The sequence below is a fragment of the Henckelia pumila genome, chromosome 1 (assembly GCF_033568475.1).
Source record: "Henckelia pumila isolate YLH828 chromosome 1, ASM3356847v2, whole genome shotgun sequence".
Classification (NCBI taxonomy): domain Eukaryota; kingdom Viridiplantae; phylum Streptophyta; class Magnoliopsida; order Lamiales; family Gesneriaceae; genus Henckelia; species Henckelia pumila.
The window spans coordinates 83,775,957-83,797,685 of NC_133120.1; the positions used below are offsets into that span (position 1 = coordinate 83,775,957).

At 34.8% G+C, this 21,729-nt stretch overlaps 1 protein-coding gene and 1 pseudogene across 1 annotated transcript; both read right to left on the reverse strand.

The window, feature by feature from the left end:
- Positions 1 to 1,356: 1,356 nt before the first annotated feature.
- On the reverse strand, positions 1,357 to 6,392 carry LOC140881004 (glucomannan 4-beta-mannosyltransferase 1-like). The gene is made up of 9 exons (XM_073285950.1): positions 6,075 to 6,392; positions 3,421 to 3,519; positions 3,084 to 3,336; positions 2,714 to 2,824; positions 2,476 to 2,612; positions 2,272 to 2,385; positions 1,965 to 2,164; positions 1,675 to 1,866; positions 1,357 to 1,516 (listed from the first exon to the last, which is right to left on the reverse strand). The coding sequence occupies exons 1-9, from the start codon at positions 6,390 to 6,392 to the stop codon at positions 1,357 to 1,359; spliced, it is 1,584 nt and encodes a 527-aa protein (XP_073142051.1).
- Positions 6,393 to 9,331: 2,939 nt separating this feature from the next.
- LOC140866771 (glucomannan 4-beta-mannosyltransferase 1-like) lies at positions 9,332 to 11,204 on the reverse strand (annotated as a pseudogene).
- Between the last annotated feature and the right edge of the window lie 10,525 nt (positions 11,205 to 21,729).

A 21,729-nucleotide genomic window follows, 5' to 3' on the forward strand; every position in this document is an offset into this window, starting at 1 on the left:
TAGCAGAGGATTTCGTCCCGTCTTTGGAGTGCTAACCAAGTTGCACACGTGCTTGCTCGTAAAAGCTTTTTTTTTTCTTCTAAAAGCAATGTAAATATCGATCTGGTTGTAATAATATATTACTCTTTTTCTTAAAAATAATAATTATTCATTTATTATATAATCCAAGTTTGATTCATAAAATATATTTGTATTAAATGCATTAGAACTAATGTGAATGGATCCAATCACATTTCCCACCTACCCCAACCACTTGTCTTCAAATCTATGCTTACGATGCAACTTGCATGTTCTCAAATCTCGTGTTTAATTTTCACGTGCCACTCCCAAATTACTTCCTCCACATCCCGCCACGCCCACACCACCTTTGATAAATCAAATCACATTCCCACGAAGAAACAGTTGTCTGTGGGGTGATCCCAACAGCGATCTTGATTCCTGGTGACCGTGAAATGATGTTTTTTTCGGTTGCTATTTTTTATGGGCATATTCATGTTCGGCAAAAGTTTGGATGGACATATCTTGGATTTTTTATTTTTTTGGATTGTGTTAGAATTTTATTCTAGCTAAGGTATCAAATTAAGAAAATATATTTTTTCCCTAATATTCTTAATAAGGTGAATCATGAATGTGTTGAATTTGGATAATTGGGATTAATCATTGCGGATTTGAATTGGATTATGTTCTATTTCGTTAATTGTAAATATATGAATTATGGGTAGCTGTCAAATTAAAATTCTGATATAAATTCAGGGTACGATTTTGTTTTACTGGATTGTTGTGGTGAAATTTGGGTGTTTTTAGATCGAGAAATTGCAAACTTTATATAACAATGTAAATACTACCCTTCTATTATATGTAGTTGTAGAGCTTATTTTAGCTTGCGCAATATTTATGTAATTTTTTTCTTAAAAAATATTGATGGAATTAAAATTGTTTTAATCTGATATTGTTTCCCTTGTCCCACCTCCCAAGGGATCATATTATAGAAGGTGATGGATCATTATTCAACCAGGAATTATAGTCTGGTAGAAAATTTTTCTTTTCGTGACTCGTCTTCCAACTTTCAAAAACAAGGTTAACGTTTTTTTTAATACAATGCCCTCGAATTTGGAATTTCTGTGTGATAAAATACCATTTTGATCATGTTGCATAATTACATAATGTGAAGTAGATACACAAAAAACAAAAAAATACAAATAGATCAAACCGTTTAGTACACTTATTTAATTTTATGAAAAAACCAGATAGATAATTACATGACCTTTATTTGCATACTATGTCAATACGTAGACTGACATTAATACTAGATCTTGTAGTTTGCATCGACGCATCCTTGTCCTTTCTTTATCATCTTTAATTCGGTACAATGGTCCCGACGTATCCAACTCCAACAATAAAAAAAGCAGTTGCTTGTAGTAATAGGTAAATATAGAAATGGTCGTTCCCATATAGCATGTTGTAAATGGCACAATGTAGCAGAAACAATCCAAGAGTAAGCTCTGCGAAATGGATCCTGTTTACATAATGAATTTAAGTTAATGGGTTGTAAAATCTTTGTATTTTCTTTATAGGATGGTTATTATTCATAATTCATTTATCCACATTTATAATTTGGACTATTTACATGACTTCTGTATTATTGAAAGATAAAAATTTCTTAAGTTAATTTACCTTTCACCAATACGTAATCGAGGCCTCGTGACTGCTTTTGGATTGTTCTTCCTAGCCGCATTCCCTAGTTTTTCAGTAACAACCCATTCATTTACTCGGTTAGCTTCAAGAAGTCCAATTATTGCCGCTTTCGATCTATGAAGAGACATGACATTTTCAAACAGTATCCATAATACTAGAAGATGTATAGACCTGTGACAAAGTAAAGTAGAAACATAGAAAAATTAATTCCATGATAGATAACTAAAGTAATGTAGAACTTTTCATTTTTCTTGTTTGAATTTACATGCCTTAGAGTGGACACTGCATTGAGAATGGTAATGGCAGCTGGAAGATAAATTGCTAGCGGTTTTGGTAGATGGACTTCAGGAATTAAGATTGTTGTTGGGATCACGATGCAGTAAAAGAAAAATGTAACCCAATGTGCAACAATCTTCCTTACAAAGAAAAAAGCATATATAACATGCCATTTCTTCCAGATTGACACGCGCTGCAGTTAAGGAAGGTATGTGAAAATTCACTCGAAAAATTCAAATTTTACAATTGTACAACTAGTTTGTCACTGATACTAACAGGGAACAGCTGTATTTACATTACCTCACAAAGGACAATTTCCATGAACATTTTTCTAAAGAGATTAGCTGGCCCGCATGACCAGCGATGTTGTTGATATCTGTATGCCTTGAATGTACTTGGAAGCTCATTTTTTACCTGATGAAAGATGATCATGTGCAACACAATAAAAAAAATTATATTATCTTGGTAAATATTTCATATTTACGTGATATATTAAACACTTACCGCCAGGTCACCCACGAAGAGAAATTTCCAGCCCTTGAGGCTAGCCCTAACAGCAAGGTCCATGTCCTCTACTGTGGTTCTGTCCTTCCATCCACCGGCATCAATTAGGGCACTCATCCGCCAAACACCAGCAGTACCTATACAAATAGTCAAATATTTTAACACCGTTACTCGTAGAGAGTGTTTACTTTTGAAGTAAAAAATAACTTTCAGGACTGAAATATCAGTATTGGGCAACCATTGAATCCAAAGAACGAGCATGTTGAGGATCCGACTTCTTGCTCAACACTGAAGTGATATTGTAATGACATCTCTTGAAGGCGAGTCATTATGCATTCATCCGCGTTCACTGTAAATTTAAATTATCTTTAGCTTCAAGAAAACAAGCAAATAATTAAATTAAATGACTGTGTTGTGGCAAAATTTCACCTCCCATTGTGATTTACTTCAATCGAAGATTGAAATATTATGATCATGGTTAAATATTTGAGCACACAAATCTTACACGTTTCATTTGAATAGTATGTTAAATGAAATAATACTTTCAAATTTTGAGTGTTTTGACTTGAGTCACGAATATATTTCAAGTATGATGTTTTTTGCCTTACCAAATTTCCACCTCGCTTGAACCAAGCCCAATTGTGGGTTTTCAAGTAGGTAGGGAATGGTCCTCCAGAGAAAATCTTTCTCTGGTTGGAAATCTGCATCAAAGATGACCACAAATTCACAAGCTTCCACATAAGTCTTTTTTAAACCTTCTCGAAGGGCACCCGCTTTGTAACCATTTCTGTTGTTTCTTGTTTCATACTTTATATTCACGCCGCAGCGTATCCATTTTTGGCACTCTAATTGAACCAATGTCTATCATAATTTGGTATTTGAAATCAGTACACGGACAAGATTATGACAGAAATCATAACTACATTTGTAGTTGAGACTGAATACCCGTAAGGCTGCATTGGTAGAGTCATCTAAAACTTGTACAATAAGTCGGTCTGATGGCCATGAAAGATTAGATACAGCTCCAATTGATAGCTTGTAAACCTAAATAAATATAACATTTTTCGTTAGTTCTCTCAATGCTGCACATTTCTCAAAATGATCATGTGCTTTATAGTATGAAGGATTTAAAATCAAATAATTTTCAGAGTGAATCACTAGTTCACCATATGAACTAGTACGTATATATGAAATTATAACCTGAAATGTTGTTGTGTTAAATCTATAATGTTTGGTGTATTATATGCATATTATGATCAAAGATCAACTTCTTTGGAGGCATTGGTGAATTATTATAGTAAAAGAGTATTATTGTACGTTAAATTACTATATTTCATATGATTAATAAATTGCTATATATGAATGTATGCTACCTTTAGGTGAGTGACCTGTATTTAAGTACGAAGATTTGAAATAATTATATTTAATGATCATCGTACATTTGCTGCAACAAAAAATGCAGACTAGTAGAAAAACTGAATTTTATTTTTGTTGATCAAAGGAAAAATGTATGCATAACCATGAAAAAAAATTTGGAAATAAAACTTCATCATGTTTTATCAATCAAAAATAGATAGAGAGATGGTGAATGTGTGTGTGTGAGAGAGAGAGAACAAGTGGTTAATATTTTCATTTATCGTGCAACTTTTAATCTATCAAAGAGTTAGCAGGGTAAGGGCAACGAATCGAAGACAATTCGCAAGAAAGAAGAAGTAAGTGAGTCTAATGGCCTTCTAATATGCCAACATAAGCAAACGCAAACGAGGATGTAAGGATGGCAACGGGGCGGGATTGGGGCGGGTTTCGCCAAACCCGAAACCCACCCCAACCTAAGACCCGTCCCGCCGGGTAAAAATTGGACCCGAACCTGTCTCTTTTTGAATCCACCCCGCCCCGCATTAAAACTCGGCGGGTCCAACCCGGCAACCCGCTTAGATTTAATTTTAATTTATTAATTAAATTATTATTTCTTATATATACATACATGCATATATATTAAATGAAATATATATAATATATGTAAGTACATATTTAATTATATATTTTATATAAATATATATAATATATATTTAATATATTATATTATATAGGTACATAATATATATATATATATATATATATATAATATGTACTCACGTATACATATAATATATATATGTACATAATATATTATATATTATATATATTCTATTTCTATTTATATAAATTTATATATATATACGAGACGGGTTCACCAAAAACCGGGACCCGTCTCGGGTCCGGTCAGGACCCGTTGAATAAGACCCGTTCCACAACCCGTTTGATCGGGTTTTAATCCGCCCCAGATGGGACGGGTTTTGCATGGACCCGGCCCATTGTCATCCCTATGAGATTCCTACGAGGATCCATCGAGGAATGCCGTCTTAGAAAAACAAGAAAAGGCTGCGAGAAACTAATTGCCATCCCTATGAGGATGCATCGAGGAATTCCGTCTTAGAAAAACAAGAAAAGGCTGCGAGAAACTACTTGTCCTGAGTGAACTAACTGTCTTTTGTTCGCGTCAGGGGAGAAAAGCAATGAATATTGTTGAGATATCCCCGTCAATGTAACAAGTTGTTAGCTAGATGTCTGCTTAATTATCCATGTTCCTAATCATACGATATTAAAGCCTTAAAATAATCAAGATATGATGTCAAAAACTCTGAACTATAAAGTAACTATTTGCATCATTCTGCATTTTTTATTTCAGAGAAACTTTCACTTTTATCACGAAAAATTTGTCAATATTTACATTGATCTTCATTCCTTATTCAAGAAACTTTCATTTTATTGTGAAAAAATTATAAGTTTTTTCATCACTTTTGAAGAAACTCAAATTTTTTATTTCTTACTAAAACATATCATTTTTATTTCGATCATATGTGCATGTAATGATATATATGCATGAATGAAATCATCATTTTTTTAATAATGTATCATTATTTTTGTGCAAATGTGCTATGCAATCGATACACTTTATACGACTTTATACGACATGAATGAAATCATTTTTTAATAATGTATCATTATTTTTGTGCAAATGTGCTATGCAATCGATACACTTTATACGACAAGAAGAAAACAGGAATGGAATGGATATAGGAATATCAAAAATGAACTCAATCTGTCAATTCGATAGATATAAACTCGAAAAATATCGAGTTAAGATTGAAATTTTTTTTTCAGGACGAAATAAATTGGACCTAAAAACTAACCCAAAAAAATTAATAGTGTTCAGGTCAATATGGATTGACCGAGATGATCCGAAATTTTTTATTTTTATTTTTTATAAAATTTAAAAAAATTTGATACATTTTTTTATATTGTATATTTGAAAAAAAAAAAACTTATTATATAATAATATAATATATTTTCATCATTTTTATTTTGTAAAATTTTTATTTTTTTAAAATATTACCAAAATTGGTTTGGGTGAGTTGGATTAGCCGATTTTGGGTTCAGGTGGTGCTCGAGTTGAAAAATTTTGCAGTAGCATTCATATGCCAGCCCTACTCGAATCCACGCGAATTGACACCCTAATAATATGAACACAGGCAATCAAATTCTAGCATATATTTTACCTCCTTTTCGTTATACATGGGGATTTGAACCAACACCATAGGATAGTTGCTGTTGTTTTTCTCCAGGTCTTCTTTTATGGCATCTAGCTGGTATGCTGCATATCTCTTCTTTCCCAGAAATTTGACACAAACTATAACAATAGCCATGTAAACCCGTTCGAAGAAAAGCATTATCGACATCCCTATGCACGTGTATAGCGCAATCTGCAAAAGAGGCACAAGTATTTGAAACCTCATACGCTCCCAAGCATAATTGAGGCCTCTAGTGGGATTGTAGGTTTCATTGATCTCTAGCCCAGTAAAACCAACGTTTCTCATGATAAATTGAGTGTAAAAAGAAGAGAAAATCAAGAGATTAAGTCAAAATGCAAAGGATGTGGTTACAATATTGCTTTCATGCAGCTTAGATTCTTGCTTTAAATAAGCGTGGGGGAAAACCCAGAGGTAGTAGGGTGCATCGACACGTTAAATGGCTTAGGTGGAAGACGCAGAAAAAGTTTACATTTTATAGAAAGTGAAGTTGCTTGTTCTAAGAGACACACGGTGTGCATGCAAATGAAGTTGCTGCAACGTAGTATACTTGCTAGCTGGAATTATGGCTTTTCTCACCGATCGATGCATGTTACAGTTGAAGAATTAATTAAATACGGATAATTTTCCTTTTACCTCAAGTTGATTACATAGTGAGAGAGAGAGGCAGCTCCTTAGTGCCTACCATATATAGGGAAATTGCTCATTTACCAGCTTGGTTTTTTTTTATGATCTTATGTGTAATGAGACAATAAATCACCTTTTGTTAGGATCGATTTGGTGTATAGAGAGGGTTGAATATACACTACGTATAAAATTTTTTGCTTCAAAAATCAATTCAGTTGAGGTGTCAAATGAACCACTAACTTTCTTGACTGTAAATATATGTCAATTGCCCAATAAAAAGTGTGCGAAAAGAGGTTAATTGACAAATTAGAATAATTGAATAAATGACTTGAAAATAAGATTGACTGGAAGTTAATAAGCAAGAATATGTTTATGAATGTTTGAAAATTTAAATTGCTTATTTACCAGCTTGGTTTTTTGATGATCTTATTTTTTTACGGTTGACTTGGATTTTTGCAGCGTAGATTTATTCTTCGGGGTCAGTTTGACTAGTTGGCATTATTATACAATCAATCACCTTCAAGATTTTAATATTGTTATGATTATCAGATTTGAGCCTCTGCTAAAAACCATGGTTTGCCTCAATATTAGATAAACTTTATACTTTATGCATGTCACAATTATATTTTCATTTCTTGTTATTTAATTTATGGCATGGGAAAATTATAAGTAATTTAGTGTCCATTAAAGCTGAATGTCGTCATTGTTTATATATCGCCTCATCTATAATATTGTCGACTTGTTTGTGGATGAATGACTCTGAAAATATATTTTCGACACGCAATATGATAATTGTCGCTACTTGCATGTGTACAAACTCATTGCTTGGTCTTATTCAATTTGAAGTTGATAAAATAATAGGTATAGACATCATCGTATTAATTAATAATATTATTGTAAGAACTAGTTGTGAGTTTGGTAAGTACCAGTTTATGGTTGGGAATAATTAAAACCTAGCTGTTATTTTGATTCAGTCGATCGTAAATTTGTTCTAATTGGAAAGTGTATGTGAATATGGAACTTAAAGATGATATATAGACGTGAAGTGGTTTATTTCTCCAATATAGTTTCAGTTCACCCTCTAAAATGTTCGTGATTTGGTATAAGAAGATGGGTAATGCATATTAACCTGAGGAAGAAGAATTCGCATGTCATTTTGTGTAGACTTTTGACTGATCAGTCAATGGGATTGCTGACGTTTAATTCCATCTATTTACACTTACACATATTAAAAGTACCAAAAACAAAATGACAGTTCCTGCTCGGGAGAGTCTTGGCTCGAACTCGTTGGCAAACTCTAATTAAGAAAAGAGTTTGATTTTAAATTTCTCATTGGTTCGGAATCGTTATATGGATGAATTTGAAATTCATTGGTTCGAAAGATCCCTAATATATTCGAATTTGATTTTAAATAACTCAAGTCATATATATTTTGTAGGGTTATGTTATCTGTCGAATGACCGGTTATGTATTGCATTTAAAATTACAGAAATATTTTAAATGTATTTTTGAAAGAGTTTTTTTAAATAAAGTATATGGATAATTTTGTAATTTTAAAGAAAATATGTAACCCAACACGTAATTTTCATTGTACATATAACATTTTCTCATCTTGAATAAACATTATGTATTTCGATGAGACGTATTCTGGGCGGTCGTCTACTGCTTTCGATTTTTAGAGAGGCGATGATTTTAGACGTGGTTACATTATGAAAGAAATATTTTATTCCTTAAAATCGTCCTATTTTGAAAAAGATCTTATTTAATATATTTTGCTTTTCTTGAACATGAAGTAATTTTAAATAAGTTATTTACTTCCTTGCTTAACTTGATTTGAGATATGATTAAGTTTATCATAATATTTATTATCTTATCTCTAATAATTTAATTCCTTTACTATGTAGATTTGACTTGATAAAAAAGGAACAAGATCTAGAATCCTATGTCTACAAGAAAATATGTTGAAGAAGGATTCTTTACCTATATATTGAGATAGGCGTGACCGACCAAAATAGAGAGAGGTCGTGAGTTTCTTAAGCTTCAATATATGTACGTTGAGAAAGAGCTGTTGAAGCTTGTATCAGTCGTGATTACTTGAAGCAGTGACGAACACTTGAAGATAGTTGATCGAAGAGTGTTTTCGTCTTACGTGTTGTTGGCTTCAAGATTTTTCTCCTTACTTTGTTTTTCGTTATTCTATTTCATATAGAATGTTTTTAGGAGAACTTTTACTCTTTATTTTCTCACTTGTTTTGAAAAATTGAATTTTATAGTAATCACTAGTTTTAGGGTTTGTAAAACTCTTTGATTATTTTTCTAGTGAAGTTTTGCCCTGAGGCGTTGCAAGAGTATTTTATACTCTTGTTTAAATCATATTGAGTCTATTTATTTGGTTGCTTGTCTATTTTATTTACGCTTTAATTATATTCCGCTGCAAATTACTCAAGGTGTTATTGTAGGTGTTGTCAGCACCTTGTGACAATACCTCAAACTGTTTATGTGCAACCCCTTTTCCCTTACAAGTGGCATCAGAGCCATATTCTTGATATACTAAGAACTGATCTTGGTTTGTTTATTTTATTACAGGGAATAATATGGACTCATCGGTTAGCTTCAAGAAGTCCAATTATTGCCGCTTTCGATCTATGAAGAGACATGACATTTTCAAACAGTATTCATAATACTAGAAGATGTATAGACCTGTGACAAAGTAAAGTAGAAACATAGAAAAATTAATTCCATGATAGATAACTAAAGTAATGTAGAACTTTTCATTTTTCTTGTTTGAATTTACATGCCTTAAGAGTGGACACTGCATTGAGAATGGTAATGGCAGCTGGAAGATAAATTGCTAGCGGTTTTGGTAGATGGACTTCAGGAATTAAGATTGTTATTGGGATCACGATGCAGTAAAAGAAAAATGTAACCCAATGTGCAACAATCTTCCTTACAAAGAAAAAAGCATATATAACATGCCATTTCTTCCAGATTGACACGCGCTGCAGTTAAGGAAGGTATGTGAAAATTCACTCGAAAAATTCAAATTTTACAATTGTACAACTAGTTTGTCACTGATACTAACAGGGAACAGCTGTATTTACATTACCTCACAAAGGATAATTTCCATGAACATTTTTCTAAAGAGATTAGCTGGCATGACCAGCGATGTTGTTGATATCTATATGCCTTGAATGTACTTGGAAGCTCATTTTTTACCTGATGAAAGATGATCATGTGCAACACAATAAAAAAATTATATTATCTTGGTAAATATTTCATATTTACGTGATATATTAAACACTTACCGCCAGGTCACCCACGAAGAGAAATTTCCAGCCCTTGAGGCTAGCCCTAACAGCAAGGTCCATGTCCTCTACTGTGGTTCTGTCCTTCCATCCACCGGCATCAATTAGGGCACTCATCCGCCAAACACCAGCAGTACCTATACAAATAGTCAAATATTTTAACACCTTTACTCATAGAGAGTGTTTACTTTTGAAGTAAAAAATAACTTTCAGGACTGAAATATCAGTATTGGGCAACCATTGAATCCAAAGAACGAGCATGTTGAGGATCCGACTTCTTGCTCAACACTGAAGTGATATTGTAATGACATCTCTTGAAAGCGAGTCATTATGCATTCATCCGCGTTCACTGTAAATTTAAATTATCTTTAGCTTCAAGAAAACAAGCAAATAATTAAATTAAATGACTGTGTTGTGGCAAAATTTCACCGCCCATTGTGATTTACTTCAATCGAAGATTGAAATATTATGATCATGGTTAAATATTTGAGCACACAAATCTTACACGTTTGATTTGAATAGTATGTTAAATGAAATAATACTTTCAAATTTTGAGTGTTTTGACTTGAGTCACGAATATATTTCAAGTATGATGTTTTTTGCCTTACCAAATTTCCACCTCGCTTGAACCAAGCCCAATTGTGGGTTTTCAAGTAGGTAGGGAATGGTCCTCCAGAGAAAATCTTTCTCTGGTTGGAAATCTGCATCAAAGATGACCACAAATTCACAAGCTTCCTCATAAGTCTTTTTTAAACCTTCTCGAAGGGCACCCGCTTTGTAACCATTTCTGTTGTTTCTTGTTTCATACTTTATATTCACGCCGCAGCGTATCCATTTTTGGCACTCTAATTGAACCAATGTATATCATAATTTGGTATTTGAAATCAGTACACGGACAAGATTATGACAGAAATCATAACTAAATTTGTAGTTGAGACTGAATACCCGTAAGGCTGCATTGGTAGAGTCATCTAAAACTTGCACAATAAGTCGGTCTGATGGCCATGAAAGATTAGATACAGCTCCAATTGATAGCTTGTAAACCTAAATAAATATAACATTTTTCGTTAGTTCTCTCAATGTAGTTTCAGTTCACCCTCTAAAATGTTCGTGATTTGGTATAAGAAGATGGGTAATGCATATTAACCTGAGGAAGAAGAATTCGCATGTCATTTTGTGTAGACTTTTGACTATTTATTTGGTTGCTTGTCTATTTTATTTACGCTTTGACTAGTTTTAGGGTTTGTAAAACTCTTTGATTATTTTTCTAGTGAAGTTTTGCCCTGGGGTGTTGCAAAAATATTTTATACTCTTGCTTAAATCATATTGAGTCTATTTATTTGGCGTTATTAAAACACACTACGCCTATATATTGAGATAGGCGTGACCGACCAAAATAGAGAGAGGTCGTGAGTTTCTTAAGCTGCAATATATGTACGTTGAGAAAGAGCTGCTGAAGCTTGTATCGGTCCTGATTACTTAAAGCAGTGAAGAACACTTGAAGATAGTTGATCGAAGAGTGTTTTCGTCTTACGTGTTGTTGGCTTCAAGATTTTTCTCCTTACTTTGTTTTTCGTTATTCTATTTCATATAGAATGTTTTTAGGAGAACTTTTACTCTTTATTTTCTCACTTGTTTTGAGAAATTGAATTTTACAGTAATCACTAGTTTTAGGGTTTGTAAAACTCTTTGATTATTTTTCTAGTGAAGTTTTGCCCTGGGTGTTGCAAGAGTATTTTATACTCTTGCTTAAATCATATTGAGTCTATTTATTTGGTTGCTTGTCTATTTTATTTACGCTTTAATTATATTTTGCTGCAAATTACTCAAGGTGTTATTGTAGGTGTTGTCAACACCTTGTGACAATACCTCAAACTGTTTATGTGCAACTCTTTTTCCCTTACAAGTGGCATCAGAGCCATATTCTTGATACACTAAGAACTGATCTTGATTTGTTTATTTTATTACAGGGAATAATATGGACTCATCGTCTGTTGCGAACTCGTTCCTGAAACCTCCGGTCCTTGATGACACAAATTACGCACTGTGGAAGAATAGGATGCGATATACTATTAAAGCAATGGATGTTCGTGCTTGGCAAAGTATTCTAACTGTTTGGACTCCTCCAAAGACGCTAGATGAAGATGGAGACTATATCATCAAGCAAGAAGAAACTTGGACTGCCGAAGAAACACAAAGTTCAAGCTACAATGCTAAAGCACTCAATGCAATTTTTGCAACTATTGATATGAGGATGTATGGAATCATAGCTGATTGCACTGTTGCTAAGGATGCATGGGATGCTCTTCAAGAACACTGTGAAGGAACTGATAGCATGAGAAGAACAAGATTGAGATTGTTAAACGCAAGATTTGAGAATATCAGGATGGATGAGAATGAATCTATTGCTGATTATGATAAGAAACTTAGGGAGATAGCTACAGAGGCGCATGATCTTGGAGGACCTATTGCGAGTGAAACTATGGTGAACAAGGTTCTTCGATCTTTGACTAAAAGATTCAATGGGAATATTTGGGCACTTGAAGAAATAAAAGGCATTTCAAAGATGAAGATGACTGAACTAATTAGCATTCTTCAAATTTTTGAGATGAACAACACAGAACAAGAGAAGGATAAAGGAAAATCAATAGCCCTTCAAGCCTTGAAACCCTCATACGAGGAGTATGTTCAATTTCATCAAGAAGTCCATCAATCTGATTTAGAAGATGATTCGATTTCTCTCATTACTAGGAAATTCAATGATTATCTGAAGAAGATAAAAGAGTCAAGAAATACGGATAAAAAACTCAAGGCTCCAATGTTCTCTAACAAGCCTTTAAGGATTACTGAACCAGAACAATCACCAAGGAAACCTGTTGATACTCCTAAGCCTCGAGTGATGATGGAAGGGAAGAAGAATTTTGTCTCAAAGAAGTTGGACACTGTTCAATGTCATGCTTGTCAAGGTTTTGGACACTATGCAAATGAGTGTGCCAACACGCTTAGGAAATGGATGAACACGTTTTTGACTGATGAAGAGTCTGAAGAAGACGAACAGGAAGATGAAGAAAGTCATACTGCCTTGTCGGCCCTACTGAAGAGCAAGAAAAAGTTTCAAGTCAATCCTTTAGGTGTTGCCACACCTGGCCGCAACATCTCCCAAAGGTCAGTTTGTTTGAATTCCTCCATTACTGATAATATGTGTGATAATGATACAGGTGAAGAGATAATGTCCATGGAAGAAGCTCGGATGATGTTTGAAGAACTTCATACTGATTAGGTTGAAAGGAATAAGATGAATAATATTCTTTCAAAGGAAAATTCTGATCTAAAGGCTGATGTGTCAATACTGGAAGTCATGCTGAGTAAGAAAGACATGGAATTAAGCCAAGTGAAGAAAGAACTCAAAAAAGCAAATGCTACATTGGCCAAGTTTAATTCAAGAACTTTCAAGCTTGATTCGTTACTCATGATGGGAAGAGATGGTACGGCTGGTTTAGGTTTTGAAAACAGCATATTTGAGGTTGGTGAAATTTTGAAAGGCCCTGTGTTTGTCAAGGAAAGTAGCAGTACAGAAAGCTCAAGCAAAAAGGCCTTACAAATTGATCCTTCAAAACCAAAGCCACATACTGCTGCTTCTTCAATGTATAGAAGGAAACGTAAGTACATATGTCACTACTGTCATAGACCTGGTCATATCAAACCGTACTATTTTAAGCTGCAGGAAGACTACAGGTATAGATCTGCATCGAAGGTGTTGCCTAAGGTGTTGCCAACACCTCCCCACAATATCCTTAGAAACAGATCTTATGTAAGAAAGATTTGGGTACCAAAAGCTGATATTCAATGTCATATGATTTATACTGCTTTGAGAACTAATGTTTCAGGTGCATGGTACTTTGATAGCGGTAGCTCTCATCACATGACAGGTTCCAAGAAGTTTCTCACTGACTATGTTGAACAAAAAAGTGGAAAAGTAACCTATGGTGGAGGTTCAAAGGAAAACATTGTTGGAAAGGGAACTCTGAATGTTGCTGGTCTGCCCAAGCTTCGCAATGTGCTTCATGTTGAAGGATTAACTGCAAATCTAATAAGCATAAGCCAACTTTGTGATGATAATTTGCATGTGCAATTTGATAAGAAATTATGCAAAGTTTTTGATGATTCAAATCTCTGTGTCATGACAGGTACTAGGTCATCTGACAACTACTATCAACTCGGAGAAGAGATTGTAGACACACCAAAGTTAATGAGTTTGATCTATGACATCAAAAATTGGGACATGCAAATTTCAAGAAACTAAAGAACTTAAGTAAGTTAGATGCTGTAAAAGGTATGCCTAACTTAAAATCTGGTATTCCATTTGTCTGTGAAGCGTGTCAGAAAGGGAAGCAGACTAGGGTGTCACACGAGGTGTTGCCAACATCTGTGACAACACGCTGCCTTGAGCTTTTACATATGGACTTGATGGGTCCAATGGATGTTGAAAGCTTTGGAGGTAAGAAATATTCTTTTGTTTGTGTGGATGATTTCTCACGATATACTTGGGTAAACTTTCTGAGAGAAAAATCGGACACATTTGATGCCTTCAAGAAACTGCTCACTAAGATTACGAATCTACATAATCTGAAGGTAATCTGCATTCGCACTGATCATGGTAAGGAGTTCGAAAACTCTTCTTTTGCTAGTCTGTGTGATAATAAAGGTATTTCTCATTAATTTTCTGCTCCTAAAACTCCACAACAAAATGGAATTGCTGAAAGAAAAAATAGGATTTTGCAAGAGATGGCAAGAGTGATGTTGAGTTCGAAAAATATTTCAAAACGTTTTTGGGCTGAAGTCTTGAATACTGCATGTCATATTTCAAATAGAGTTTATTTGAGGAATGATACTACTATGACATCCTATGAAATTCTCATGGGAAAGAGGCCAAACCTTAAATATTTTCATGTTTTTGGATGTGTATGTCACGTTTTGAATGATAGGGATCATCTTGCTAAATTTGATGCAAAAAGTGATAAGTGTATGTTTTTGGATATTCATCAAATAGCCGAGCCTATAGGATGTATAACTTGAGAACAAGGACTATTTTTGAGTCAATTAATGTTGTTTTTGATGACTTTGCAGATCTAAAGAAGAAAACAGCTGAGGATGAAGTTAATGATCTGCTGGATAATTCTGGAAATTCAGATGCTATCAAAGGAGTGTTGCCAACATCTTCGACAACACCTCCTATAGAAAATCCAGAATCAAAAGTTGAAAAGCCTACTGATGAGAACAATGAGGTAAATGAAGCTAAAAAGAATGTTCCAAGCAGAATTCAGAAGAATCACCCAACCTCACAGGTCATTGGAGATGTGCATGGAGACTTGCAAACTCGAAGGAAAGAGAAAGTGGATTATCGAAAGATGGCAGGTTTGTTGTGCATGAGTTCTACATATTCTCAGGTAAGATTCTCATGTTTCGTGTCAAACATTGAACCCAAAAAGGTTGAAGAGGCTTTAAAATGATGAATTTTGGTTCAATGCTATGCATGAAGAATTAGAACAATTTGTTAGGAATGATGTTTGGTACTTAGTACCGTGTCATGCTCATGGTAATTTCATGGGAACTAAGTGGATTTTCAAAAATAAAACTGATGAGTCGGGAAACATCATTAGAAATAAAGCTAGGTTGGTAGCTCAAGGGTACACACAGGTTGAAGGGGTGGATCTTGATGAAAAATTTGCTCCTGTAGCCCGCATTGAGTCTGTCCGACTTTTGCTTGCTATTTCATGCAACATGGGAATGAAACTTTTTCAAATGGATGTAAAAAGTGCATTTTTGAATGGGATCCTAAATGAAGAAGTCTATGTGAAACAACCTAAAGGGTTTGAGGATCCAAATCATATTGATTATGTGTATAAGTTAAAAAAAGCATTTTATGGATTGAAGCAAGCACCACGTGCATGGTATGAGAGACTTACTGAGTACTTGCTCAATATTAGATTCAAAAGAGGTGAAGTTGATAAAACTTTGTTTGTGCAAAAGTCTCAAGGTAATATCTTAATTTGCCAAATTTATGTGGATGATATAATTTTTTGTGTTTCAAATGATAAACTTGTTGATGATTTTGTGAAGTGCATGTCTTCTACATTTGAGATGAACATGGTTGGTGAGTTAACATATTTCTTGGGTTTGCAAGTGAAACAAATGCATGATGGTATATTTTTGTGTCAAATCAAGTATGCTAAAAATCTTATAAAGAAGTTTCTGAATGATAACACTAAACACATGCGCACACCTATGGGGTCTAATGAAAAATTGTCTAGGAAGGATGTTGCCGAAGGTGTTGACAACACCCTCTACAGAAGTATGATTGGTAGTCTTTTGTATTTAAGTGCTACTAGACCTGATATCATGTATAGTGTTTGTCTGTGTGCTAGATACCAATCTACCCAAAAATTACTCATTTGAAAGTTGTGAAACGTATACTGAAATATGTGGCAGAGACTTTGAATTTGGGTTTGTGGTACACTAAAGAAACCAATTCAAATTTGGTAGAGTTTAGTGATGCTGATTGGGCTGGGGATTTAGATGAGAGAAAGAGCACTTCGGGAGGATGTTTCTACTTGGTGAATAACTTAGTGTCATGGTATAGTAAGAAACAAAACTGTGTCTCACTGTCTACTGCCGAGTCTGAGTATGTTACTGTTGGTAGTTGTTGCTCACAACTACTTTGGATGAATCAAATGCTAAATGATTATGGTGTTAAGAGTGATACTCCTATTGTGTACTGTGATAATTCTAGTGTCATTGATATATCCAAAAATCCAGTACAACACTCTCGAACCAAGCACATTAACATTAGACATCACTTCATTCGAGATTTGGTCGAGAAAAGCATGATCTTAATTGAGTTTGTTGGAACTAATAACCAATTAACTGATATATTCACAAAAGCTTTGGATTTCGAGAGATTTTTCAGTCTAAAGAAGTCTCTCAGTATGTGTGCATTATAGACAGAACCGGGATGTTGTCAGGAGTATTGCCAACACCCTGTGACAACACTTTTTCATGCATGTGTATCTTTAGGATCTTAGGCATACTGCATTCATGCATTTATTTTGTTTTGTGATGTGTTGGATACCTTGTAACCATTGACTGGTTTTCACTCAGGATTCTTTGCAAAATATTTTACAGTTTAATTCGGATAAATTGAAGAAGAATTCTGACTGAGTCACGAAGTAGTGGAGGGACGTTCGTGTATTCCATGATCTTGTCCCAAATGAAAAGTGACTTTGCAAAATCAGAATATCAAAAGAACAAGGATGACTAAGCTTGAATTGATTCAATCATCAAATTTGATTGATAATCAGAAGCAAATGGAAAAAGCTACCTAGAGGGGTCCATTTGAAGATCATTCCTTTAGTGTGCAGCCACTTCTGCAAAAATAATGAATTGGATATAATAATTTTTTCGGAATCCTGAAGTGTTGCTGGAAGATGTTGCCAACATCGTGGATAGCACCTCACTTGTCAACATTTATTTGTGCATAAAATTGCATTTTATTTTTATGTCACACTCTGTTTTTAAACATAATTAGGGCATGCATATTTATGAATATATTTGGCCGAAAGGTTACAAATTCTGATCAAATAAAAATTTCGATTTTTGCCCTATCCTGTGAATTTTTTGAATTTGAATGTGATTGGATTTTGTTACAGTGGTGTTAATTTCTGATGATGAGTTAAATTTGGAAATATTTGATGAAATATTTGGGCCTAGATTATCGGTGAAAATCAAGGGATTTATTGCCTATTTTAAATCGGATTTGTTACCGTTTTTGAAGAGTTACCGTTGGGGATTTTGTTACCATTGGGGCCTACTCAGAATCCGAGCTAGAATAGGAAAAGATTTTGTGCTTAATATATCTGTGTTCTTATCTGTTTAAGGAAATATTCTACTTCCTTGTTTCGTATCGCTCTAGTGTATTCTTTGTTCTCACGATTTTCAAAATTGCTCAAAATTTATTTGTCCTTCATTCTTTCATATTCTAATGGCATGAAAGGGTTTTGATTCACACGATATTCGTTCTGAGATGGGATATACGGAAGATGCTGCGGAATGTATCACAGCACCTACATCACCACACCCTGTGGTTGAGCAAGCAATCATTCATGTTGCCGAGGAACCTGTGCCTCTGGACTCCATCGCTCCAGGAGAGCCTGGCAATGCCATCGATGTAGAGAATTTACCAGACATGAGCATGGTGAATAAGGTGTTTCCTACTAAACCCTTAACTCGCCGTTCCAAGAGACAAGCTGGATACAACCCAGATTACACTGCCTCCAAACGATTCCGTGGGAAAAGGACAACCATCAAGACCATCTCTGGTGGACACTGAATTCACCTCTGGGGATAAGAGCTCTGATGAAGACTTTAAGCTAGTCCGCCGAAAAAGGGGAAAATCGAGTACCCAGGAACCATCTGGAGATGCTATTCTGGTTCCATTTGCTGTTGAAAGCAAATCCGCACTTGATTCCTCTGGTAAGGACTCCACAGAGTCAGAAACTCCATCACCTGTTGCTGCTGTGGCTGATAAGAAAGATGCACCTGCATCTGTTCCTACTGTTGAGGAGACATCTACTGTTCCTCCTGTTATGTCCGATGAAGAAGAGATGTCAATAGCCGAGTTCATGGCTAAAATGAAGAAGTCTAAAGGAAAGAAGCCTTCATCCACTGCTACAGCTCCTGTTCCAGAATCTGAAGATGAACCAGACGAGGAGATGCTCGCAGAATTTGCTGACAACTGCCCACAACCTTCTGAGAGTTCCAGATCTGATTCGAGTTAAGATTCAGATGCTGAGAAAGAGTTGGAAGAAGAGTCAGATTCTGATGACTCTGAAGAAGAAGATGAAGGTGCTGAGGAAGGTGTTGCCGACACCCTGGACAACACCTTAGGCGAAGAATATCTGGTAAACTCGTCCTATTCATCTGCTTTTTACTCCAAGGAGATTGTTGATTGCTGGGAGAATTATGTTGATCGAGAGTTTCTGGAGAAGCATAACATTGATGTTGAGAGCTATGGAGCTCAGAACATGGTGAGATTTTTTGAGGTAAGGAACATACTGTATACTGTTACTACTGCTGGTCCTTGTTGCAGAGAACTGGTGCGTGAGTTCTACTGCAATCTCACTGAAGCTGTGAAGGATCCTAGATATATGAAGTATGGGAAAGTTTATGTGTGTGGGCAGATCTTCTCTTTCAGCTCTGCCATTATAAATGGATTTCTCCAGACTCCTGCCTCTGATGATGTTGCTCTGCCTACCATGGATAAAATGACATCTGTCATCACTGGAGGACATGTCACTGTTTACCCAGCTCATCCTAAGAAATTGCCAGCAGTCAAGCTCACTTCGTTTTACTCTGTCCTCCATAAAACTGCCGTGAAGACTTGGAATCCATCCGGAAATTCCAGTGTGGTTACCAAGCATCAAGCCCCTGTCTTGTATGCTATTGGTATTGGAATTGCATTCAACTTTGGCCGACTCGTGTTTGACACAGTCATGGCTTTTGCAGATGGTGCTCAACCTACACTGAAGCTGCCTTATCCATCACTCATCTATTCTATGTTGTTCTCTCAAGAGATTGAGAAGGATGATGATGAAGCACTTATTGCTCCAGGAGAGTTGCTAAAGATCGCACCTGTATTGCTCAAAGGAAATCGAAAGATATACCTTCTTGGTCTGAGTCAGCTGATGCCGCAGGTGTTGTGGCAGGTGCTGCCAACACCTCCTCTGCCACTGCTATTTTTGTACCCCCCCCCCCCCCTTTGTTGCTCAAGATGTTGATCCCGCTTTCATACAAGCTCAATTGGTGCATGCTGCGCAGAAGATTGCACAAACGCAGGCTGACCTTGCTTATTACGAAGGGTTAAAGGCTCACTATGAATCACTATTAAGTGGAGCTGGCCCTTCTGAATAAAAATGGGGAGAAGAAAGTGAAGCAGAAGAAGCGGAATCCGAGAACAATCAATTTTAATCTTAGTTTTTAGTTTTCTTTTTGGTTTTTGCTAGTTTTTTTATTTTTGTTTAGTTTTGATTTTTTCTTGATCCTAATCAAAACTGTTTTTATGTGGTTTTAACTCTGGTATGATTTCTTGTTTGTATTTTTCCTTGCTCTTATGGTTTCTGATTTAAGGTGTCATAGCTAGATGTTGCCAACATCTCGCGACAACACCTCTGGATATACTTAGGGGGAGAATCTATTCAGGGGGAGTTGAGTTGATCTGTTTATGAATTAAATGTGTTTTGTCCAGAAAGGCAAAAAGGGGGAGATTGAAAGGAATATTTTATTCCTTAAAATCGTCCTATTTTGAAAAAGATCTTATTTAATATTTTTTATCTTTCTTGGACATGAAGTAATTTTAAATAAGTTATTTACTTTCTTGCTTAACTTGATTTGAGATATGATTAAGTTTATCATAATATTTATTATCTTATCTCTAATGATTTAATTCCTTTACTATGTAGATTTGACTTGATAAAAAATGAACAAGATCTAGAATCATATGTCTATAAGGAAATATGTTGAAGAAGGATTTTTTACCTATATATTGAGATAGGCGTGACCGACCAAAATAGAGAGAGGTCGTGAGTTTCTTAAGCTTCAATATACGTACGTTGAGAAAGAGCTGTTGAAGCTTGTATCGGTCGTGATTACTTGAAGCAGTGAAGAACACTTGAAGATAGTTGATCGAAGAGTGTTTTCGTCTTACGTGTTGTTGGCTTCAAAATTTTTCTCCTTACTTTGTTTTTCGTTATTTTATTTCATATAAAATGTTTTTAGGAGAACTTTTACTCTTTATTTTCTCACTTGTTTTGAGAAATTGAATTTTACAGTAATCACTAGTTTTAGGGTTTGTAAAACTCTTTGATTATTTTTCTAGTGAAGTTTTGCCCTGAGGCGCGCTGCAAGAGTATTTTATACTCTTTCTTAAATCATATTGAGTCTATTTATTTGGTTGCTTGTCTATTTTATTTATGCTTTAATTATATTCCGCTGCAAATTACTCAAGGTGTTATTGTAGGTGTTGTCAACACCTTATGACAACACCTCAAACTGTTTATGTGCAACCCTTTTTCCCTTACACATTAATCTGGCCATCTCCGTTACATGAATCCGTCAAGTAGATGGCCTCTTAGATTAACATGTATTTTTTAAAAAAAAAAATTAGTTTTTTTAAAGATTATTTGATATATATGTCCATCAAACTATATCGAATGATGAGAAATATATCGTAAATTTTGAGTTTGAATATGATACAGAGAAATTATTAAAAAAACTTGGAGATGAAGAAAAAGAAAATTAGATGTTTAGATTTAAAAAAACCGTTTATGCGTTGGACCCCTATTAATAATTTTTTGGACAAGCTTGACGCAGATAAGAGTTTGCAAGTTGCAACTGATATAATAGGCCCACCAAATCCTAGGTATCCAATAGTTGCATCTCGGTAAGAGGCCCAACCAATATAATAGGCCCCTCGACAACTTCATCTTAAAAAATCTACGAGACCCTAGTCTAAGGTTAAAGGTTGAAACTTGAAACAACTTTGGTCAGGTTCGTTTCACGTTATAGTTTTTTTAATTTATTTAAACAGATTTAAAAGTTTTATTTGTAATTCTTTTTTTCAAGATTAGCATGTCTCAAGT